The sequence below is a fragment of the Salvelinus sp. IW2-2015 genome, unplaced genomic scaffold (assembly GCF_002910315.2).
Source record: "Salvelinus sp. IW2-2015 unplaced genomic scaffold, ASM291031v2 Un_scaffold2541, whole genome shotgun sequence".
Lineage (NCBI taxonomy): Eukaryota > Metazoa > Chordata > Actinopteri > Salmoniformes > Salmonidae > Salvelinus > Salvelinus sp. IW2-2015.
In genome coordinates this window covers 92,601-101,079 of record NW_019943854.1, presented here as the reverse complement: position 1 = coordinate 101,079, position 8,479 = coordinate 92,601, and the positions used below count along the sequence as shown (strand labels likewise).

At 48.5% G+C, this 8,479-nt stretch overlaps 1 protein-coding gene across 1 annotated transcript; it reads right to left on the bottom strand.

The window, feature by feature from the left end:
• Nucleotides 1–4,621: 4,621 nt before the first annotated feature.
• On the bottom strand, nucleotides 4,622–8,181 carry LOC112074236 (alpha-taxilin-like). Its single transcript, XM_024141437.2, has 3 exons — nucleotides 7,923–8,181; nucleotides 7,516–7,607; nucleotides 4,622–4,779 (listed from the first exon to the last, which is right to left on the bottom strand). The coding sequence occupies exons 1-3, from the start codon at nucleotides 8,146–8,148 to the stop codon at nucleotides 4,693–4,695; spliced, it is 405 nt and encodes a 134-aa protein (XP_023997205.2). The 5' UTR covers nucleotides 8,149–8,181; the 3' UTR covers nucleotides 4,622–4,692.
• Between the last annotated feature and the right edge of the window lie 298 nt (nucleotides 8,182–8,479).

Sequence of the window (8,479 nt, the reverse complement as noted above, 5' to 3'; positions counted from 1 at the left end):
ACATGGTTTCATTATATTTACTTGAGACTAAATTGATTTTATGTATTTGACTATTAAGTTAAAATAAGTGTTCATTCAATATTGTTGTTAATTGTCACTTACTACACCACAGCATAAATAACGCTCATATATTATTTTTTATTTTTTTAAATCGTAATTCGACGTCTGAAAAATCTACCAATCGGTCGACCGCTAGGCTTGACACAATTGAATTATTGCTGGACTAAGTATACGTTTTCTTTATTGGGACTACTCTGACAAACGAGATGCATACCACGTGATTTCATCTGTAAAATGTTAAATAAATAAATACTCGCTGCCATTGAGTTGGAATCCATGTTAGAGATCTCGGCACTGTTTTCACCCAACACCACCATATTAGTGTCTACCTGTTACTCACAAAGTCCTTCTCTCTGCTGGATGCGCGTCCTCTGACTCTACGAGAGACGCCTGAGCCTGGTGTAGCTTAAGCATCCACCAACTGTTGCTGGCAGTTCCTTTATGCTTGAACACCTTGTCAATGTGCTGTGAGAAGGACAGGGGGTTAACACTCACAATGTCCAGAAAGCAATCGTCTAGACATTTACTGCAGTTGCACCTTGTGGTGCTTAGTTGTAGAAGTCAAATGAACTTTGTCCTAAGCAGAGAGCAGCAGACCTCAGGTTCTCCCGCACACCAAAACACGCCCCACTCCAAAAACACACGTTCTCCCCACTCCAAACACACGTTCTCCACACCCAAAAAACACACCGTTCTCCCCACTCCAAATCAACACAGCCGAGTTCTCCCCTCATCTCCAGAAAACACACCGTATCTCCCACTCCAAACAACATGCCGTTTCCACCCCCACTCCAAAAACAGCGCCGAGTTCTCCACCCACTCCAAAAAACACACCCGTTCTCGTCCTCCACTCCAAAACACACCTCCTCTCGTAGTTCGTACTGCTGGATGAGTTTCTTGAGCTTCTCTGCCAGCTCAGAGTTCTCTGCAGCTCAGACTGGCGTTCCTCTCGTTATGCTGCTCCATCTGGGCCCGGTATGTCATGAGCGTCACCTGGAACACAAAACACAGGCCTCAAGGACGTGTACATCACAATAGACACCAAACCGGTCGGTGTTTAAATCGTGGGTGAACGTCCAAACCGTATTTCGCTAGATTTCTCACCTCCTTGAGAAGATGGCGGCAATAATCAAGGCATCAAGTGGAAAGACTGACATTTCATCCCCTCTTTTACAATGACGCTAGTGGCTTACCTGGAAAGTGTGATGTCACTTCCTTCTCTTCTCCTCCTCCACACGTGCACGCTGCCTCCAGTCGTCCGGCAGGAGTAAGGTTAAAAGTTTAGTTTAAAATGACGGCTGCCATTTTATTCCAGAAAGGTGTTCAGGCTACGCAAAGGGGACTCCGACCGCTGTTCAGTAGGCTACCGCAAGGGAATCCGACCGCTTGTTCAGTAGTGCCTACCGCAAAGGGCTCCGACCCGCTGTTCATAGGCTACCGCAAAAGGAATCCGACCGCTGCTTAGTAGGCTACCGCGAAAAGGGAAATGCCAACCGCTCAGTCTTAGTAGGCTACGCGCAAAGGGGACTCCGAACCCTGTTCAGTAGGCTAGTAGTCATTTTAAGAAGCATTGCTCTGATAGCTAATACCGGGACACTAGAAGCATTGCTTCTATAGCTAATACCGGAACACTAGAGGCATTGAGCCTTATTAGCTAAATACCAGACACTAGAAAGCAGTTTTTTTGCCTCTATAGCTAATACCGGACAGCTAGAAGGCATTGCTTCTATAGCTAATACCAGACACTAGAAGCATTGCTTCATCATACGCTAATACAGACACTAGAACATTGCCTCTATAAGCTAATACCAAGAATCAGACACTAGAAGCATTGCCTCTATAGCTAATACCGGACACTAGGGTTGTAAAGGGTTGGAAACTTTCTGGGAATTTTCCATGGGAAGTTAAGCCCGGGAATTTTGGGAATGTTTCTTAAATTCATCAAACAAAAGTTAGCTTATAACAGTGAACCTTTTTTTGTGGGATACACACAAGGCAATTCTAGGTCTTGTGGCATATTTTAGTTAAACTATCCCCAATTCAATGGAATTGCAACCCTCTGCATGTGCAGTGCATTCTTTCATCACATGTACAGCTGATTCTCAAGATCTTGCCCACTAATGAGATGCTATTGAGACCACAATACTGCACTGTCTGGGCCAAGGACTACATGCTTTATGGTAAGTTTTGATTACAATACTGGGTGGGGTGAATATATTTTATATGACATACATGATTTTTGTTAACTTGTAAATAGTAGCCTACAGCAAAGTGTGTTTAAATCATTTCTAACTTTTTAACAAATTCTGCTAGTTAGCTTTTGCTACCATGTGGGTTTTAGCTTGCTTGAGCCTGCTAACTGAGGAGTGTTAATTCACCTGCTTCCATACACGTTTAATTTTAAAACATTTATCTTGCAAAGGAGTTGTTTAATCTAACTGCTGACCTATATCTGTACATTTGAGGCTTTTTGAGCCTTACAACGAGCCACCCTCAAGAAGGTTGGAAAGTGACAGTGAAGATGAGGCCTAAGAGTCTGATGTTCAGGAGGTGGACATTGAGGAGGTCCAGGGAGAAGACATGGAAGCCTGAGAGGAAGACATCCAAACCTTTAGTTTATAGACTATCATTTTACAGATGTTGAAAACGTTTTTGGGAGATGCGATGGATCATTGGGGATCATTCAATATACCCTTTCTTTTGTTGTTCTGTGAAATCATCCCATGTGACGAGTCAACTGAATTAATTAAAGGTCAACACGAAACAATTTTTATTTTTTATTTTTTATGTCTATTGGAAGGATTTAATCATTTGCAATTATGTCTACTTATGATAATGTAAAAGGTTTGTCTCTATATGATATGGTAAATATATGCAATGCAAAATATACCTAAATTTAAATGCTATTAATATTAATTTGCATACATTTCCGTTAATTCCCATATATTCCCAAGGAAAGTTTCCACCTCTGAATATTCCCCAAAATGTACAACCCTACCGGCCACTCATTCATTCTTCATCGCGCAATCTTCTAAACTCCCGACTCCATTTAAATGCCAAGATGATTATATTTATTTTTTGATAATACTTTTGTAATGCTTTTTTGTGATGTGGATCATAATTACAGTCTATCAGGTTGAGTGATCCTCGTAATGTTACGTGGAAAATACAACTAACGGGACGCAGAATTAAATGTATATCACACTCGCACAAACGCAACCAGTTATTTTTCGTATTTGCATTTAAATTTCATTCGCTAGCAAATGCGAGTGAACTGCTGGCACTTTAGAGCCCACTGAATGTCCATCTTATGTTCACTTGAAACAATTAGTGTTTACCTTTCCACAACACACAGAGTCGGAAAGAGATTTGTCTATGTGTTTACGTACAACTGACAGTCGGCAAACTCAGCATCACAACAAACAGGAGGAGGGGCAGACATGGATAATGATGTATTCATCTCCATGTCCGTTGATAAACTCCGTACATGTCTGTGTGTTGCAGCTCGAGAATCGGGACGTTAGGTTTACTCAGTGGATATTAAAATAGAAATAAAAATGTTTTATCCGGCCCTATTCATTTCTGCGTACTTTTAACTCGGATCTCGTACATTGACAGAGAATTGCGTAGCTGGTACGCAAAATGCGTGCATGTTTGCAGGTCTGAAAGCGTACTGTGCACGTCTGCATGACCCTTAACCCAGCCCAGCTTGCCCTATCCCAGCCCAGCTAGCCCTGCCCAGCTAGCCCTAACCCAGCCCAGCTAGCCCTAACCCAGCCCAGCTAGCCCTAACCCAGCCCAGCTAGCCCTAACCCAGCCCAGCTTTAGCTCAGTAGTGTGAAAAAGGGGCAATGTGTGCAACCGCTTCACCATCCTTTACCTAGAGTGGAGGTACCAGATTCACCATCCTTTACCTAGAAGTGGAAATTTACCAGATCTCCCATCTTATACCTAGGTGGAGTACAGCTCACCATCCTTACTAGAGTGAATGTACCAAGATTCAGCATCCTTTACCTAGAGTGGAAAATACAGACTTCACATCCTTTACCTAGGGGAAATACCAGATTCACCATCCTCTTACCTAGAGTGTAAAATACCAGATTCACATCTTTACCTAGAGTGGAAATACCAGATCTTCACCATCCTTCCTAGATGGAAATCATCTGAGAACTTCACCATCCTTTACCTAGAGTGTAAATACCAATCACTCTCCTATCTCTAGAGTGGAAATTCAGATTCCACCAGCTCCTTTACCTAGAGTGCGAAATACCAGACTTCACCATCCTTTACCCTGTAGAAATGGTACAGTACAGCTTCACATCCTTTCGTACCCTTTGCAGTGCATTAATCACCGTCTCTTCTCACCTATCCCTTTACCATCAGCGAGTGGACAATACCAGACTTCACGCCATCCTACCTAGAGTGAAACCAGGCATTCCCTCATCCTTTACCGTTGCACAGTGGACACGATCACCTGGTCCACCCATCACTTTACCATATGAGAGCTAACCAATATCAGATCTCCACCATTCCTATTTACTTCTTGCAGTAGTGCGTTGTGTCTCCGCAGCTCCCTACAAAGTGACTCCCAGTTTGCTGCGTGCCAGGATGGCCTTCAGCTGTGTTCGTTCCTCAGGTGTGTCTGTCTCCCTGCACCAGCTGAGACTGTTTCTTCTGCAGGACACGCATTTGCTTCTGATTGTATCGCTGCTCCCCCAGCTAAACACCACACCACACAGGGGACGAATGCACAACACACACAGGGGGAGCGAATGCACAACACACACAGGGACGAATGCCAAGCGACAACAACACACACAGGGGACGAATGCACAACACACTCAAGGACACGGCCACATAACAAACGGCACGCAGACGGAAATGTTTAATGCATGAAAAGTCCTATTACAAGCTGTTCAATACACCTAAATGAAAAGCTATTGATAAAATGGCTCCAATAAGGTCCACTGATGGAAGGCGAGGGGGGAAACAAGTCAGGCTGCCAAAGGAGCTGGGTGTCAGCCATGTCCTTGTCCAGTAAAGACAACGTACAGCAGTTCCCCCCCTCAGCCATTCGAAGACCTGCCGTTTCCCCTCTAGCCCATTCGCGAACGCTGCCGTTCCCCTCTAGCCCCAATTCGAAACGCTGCCGTTCCCTCTAGCCCATTCGAAACGCTTCGTTCCCCTAGCCCATTCGAAACGCTGCCGTTTCCCCTCTAGCCCATTCGAAACGCTGCCCGTTTCCCCTCTAGCCCATTCGAAAACGCTGCCGTTTCCCCTCTAGCCCATTCGAAACGCTGCGTTTCCCTCTAGCCCATTCGAAACGCTGCCGTTCCCTCTAAGCCCATTCGAAACGCTGCCGTTTCCCCTCTAGCCCATTCGAAACGCTTGCCGTTTCCCTCTCATCGCCTCTAAGCCCATTCGAAACGCTGCCCGTTTTCCCCTCTAGCCCATTCGAAACGCTGCCGTTTCCCCCTCTAGCCCATTCTTGACAACGCTGCCGTTTCCCCTCTAAACGCCCATTCGAAACGCTGCCGTTTCCCTTCTAGCCCATTCGAACGCTGCCGTTCCCCTCGCCCAATTCGAAACGCTGCCGTTTCCCCTCTAGCCCATTCGTAAACGCTGCAGTTTCCCCTTTAGCCCATTCGTAACGCTGCAGTTCCCTCTAAGCCCTATCGAAAACGCTTGCAGTTCTCCCTCGGTGTTGCTCCATCAGGCCAGCTGCCCTGCCCATCTCCTGTAGGTCACCCTGTGTGAGCTGCCCTGACCATTCTCCTTGTAGGTCACCCTGTGTTGAGCTGCCCTGGACCATTCTCCTGTAGGTCCACCCTGTGTGAGCTGCCCTGACCATTCTCCTGGTAGGTCACCCTGTGTTGAGCTGCCTGCCATTTCCTGTAGTCACGTGCTCTTGAGCTGACCCTGACCATTTCTCCTGTAGGTCACCCTGTGTTGAGCTGCCTGCCCATTCTCCTGTAGGTCACCCGTGTTGAGCTGCCCTGCCCATTCTCCTGTAGGTCACCCTGTGTTAGCTGCCCTGCCCATCTCCTGTAGGTCACCCGTGTGTATAGCTGCCCTGCCATTCTCCTGTAGGTTCAATCCCTGTGTTGAGCTGCCCTGCCCATTCTCCTGTAGGTCACCCTGTGTTCGAGCTGCCCTGCCATTCTCCTGTAGGTCACCCTGTGTTGAAGCTGCCCTGCCATCTCCTGTAGTCACCCTGTGTTTAGCTGCCCTGCCTGCTCCTGTAGGTCACCCGTGTTTGAGCTGCCCTGCCCATTCTCCTGTAGGTCACCCTGTGTTGAGCTGCCCTGCCCATTCTCCTGTAGGTCACCCTGTGTTGAGCTGCCCTGACCATTCTCCTGTAGGTACACCCTGTGTTGAGCTGCCCTGACCATTCTCCTGTAGGTCACCCCTGTGTTGAGCTGCCCTGCCCATTCTCCTGTAGGTCACCCTGTGTTGAGCTGCCCTGCCCATTCTGCCTGTAGGTCACCCTGGTTGAGCTGCCCTGCCCATTCCCCTGTAGGTTCACCCTGTGTTGAGCTGCCCTGCCCTATTCTCCTGTAGGTCACCCTGTGTGTGCTGCCCTGCCGTATTCCCCTGTAGGTCACCCTGTGTTGAGCTGCCCCTCTGCCCATTTCCCCTGTAAGGTCACCCTGTGTTGAGCTGCCCTGACCATTCCCTGTAAGGTCACCCCTGTGTTGAGCTTGCCCTGCCATTCCCCTGTAGTCACCCTGTGTTGAGCTGCCCTGACGCCATTCTCCTGTAGGTCACCCTGTGTTGAGCTTGCTGACCATTCTCCTGTAGGTCACCCTTGTTGAGCTGCCCTGCCCATCTCCTGTAGGTCCCCTGTGTTGAGCTGCCCTGCACCATTCTCCTGTTAGGTTCACCCTTGTGTTGAGCTGCCCTGCCCATCTCCCTGTAGGTCACCCTGTGTTGAGCTGCCCTGCCCATTCTCCTGTAGGTCACCCTGTGTTGAGCTGCTCCTGCCCATTCCTCTCCCTGTAGGTCACCTGTGTTGGCTGCCCTGACCATTCCCCTGTAGGTCACCTGTGTTGAGCTGCCCTGCCTTCCCCTGTAGGTCACCCTGTGTTGAGCTCCCTGACCATTCCCCTGTAGGTCACCCTGTGTGAGCTGCCCGCCCATTCCCCTGTAAGTTCACCCGTGTTGAGCTGCCCTGCCCATTCTCCTGTAGGTCACCCTGTGTTGAGCTGCCCTGCCCATTCTCCTGTAGGTCACCCTGTGTTGAGCTGCCCTGTCCATTCTCCTGTAGGTCACCCTGTGTTGAGCTGCCCTGCCCATTCTCCAACACAAGGAGACAAACTACTACTGTCTGATACACAGATGGGGGGCTAGAAATAAGAGGTTGGCTAGCATGCTGAAATTACAAGATATGAACTAAATCAAACAGCCTTTGAACCACACCCCCGAGTCAAAGCGTTAATGAGAGTTACTACTTACCAGTTCAGCATACTTCTTACAGAGGCCTGCCAGTTTCTCCTCCGGTGTACTCAGAGTGTTCAGGGTCTGCATCAGCAGGGTGATCTCTTTACCTGCAACACACAGGAGGGGGAACACATTCAGCGCAACACACTGGGAGGGGGGGGGGAGAAATTCAATGCAACACCACCTCATCACAACAGGGACCCAGCAACACACAAGGGGAAGCTGTCCAGCCCTAAACCCCTAGCAACCACATGTTAAGACTAGATATTAGTGACCAATCCTGTTACAGAAGACCATATCGGTCTCCAGGATTGGAGGCCACTGACCTACACGCAGCCAATAATTTCAGATCAACGACAAGCATCTAGTAATACGCCCTGGGGGGGATTGATTTCAGACAGAGTAACATAACCAGTCCTTACCCAGCCCCTTCACCTTCTTCTTCTCTTGAATCTTCACTTTCTCCGCTCCGCCGGAGTTCACTTTGACCTCCGACCGCTTGACATCCAACTCCTTCTCATGGGCCAGGCCATTGAGCACGGGGCAGTGTGATTGGCCATTGGGCAGGTTAACCCCGTCCTCCCCGTTGTCCTCCAGGCAGTAGGTGTTGAGGATGTCCTCCAGCTGGCGGCTCAGCTCCTCAGCCATGTCACACTGAGAAACGACACCCCCTCCTGTACAGTGGAGGACTGGGCACTGGGTCTGCTACAGTGAGAATGGGACTGCGTCTGCACAGTTGGAGACGGGACTGGGTCTGCTTCGACACAGTGGAAGACTGGGACTGGGTCTGCTACAGTTGAGAATGTCGTCTGGCTAACAGTGGAGAGTGTACCAGTGGGACTGGGTCTGACTACCCAAGTGGACCTGGGCTTCGCTTGCCATCCGTAAGTGGTATAATGCTAGCGAATGCGAAGTTCTCCATAGCAGTAGAGAAACGATCACTGGAACCCATTGCGTGCTATAGCTAAACCTAGTGCAG

Bases quoted from the DNA above. Each gene is read 5' to 3' on its own strand.
- LOC112074236 (XM_024141437.2), bottom strand. From the start codon at position 8,148: ATGGCTGAGGAGCTGAGCCGCCAGCTGGAGGACATCCTCAACACCTAC. The intron at 7,608-7,922 runs GTAAGGACTGGT...TGTGTGTTGCAG, and splicing joins GAAGAAGGTGAAGGGGCTGG to GTAAAGAGATCACCCTGCTG. The intron at 4,780-7,515 runs GTAAGTAGTAAC...TGTGGTGTTTAG, and splicing joins GTAAGAAGTATGCTGAACTG to CTGGGGGAGCAGCGATACAA.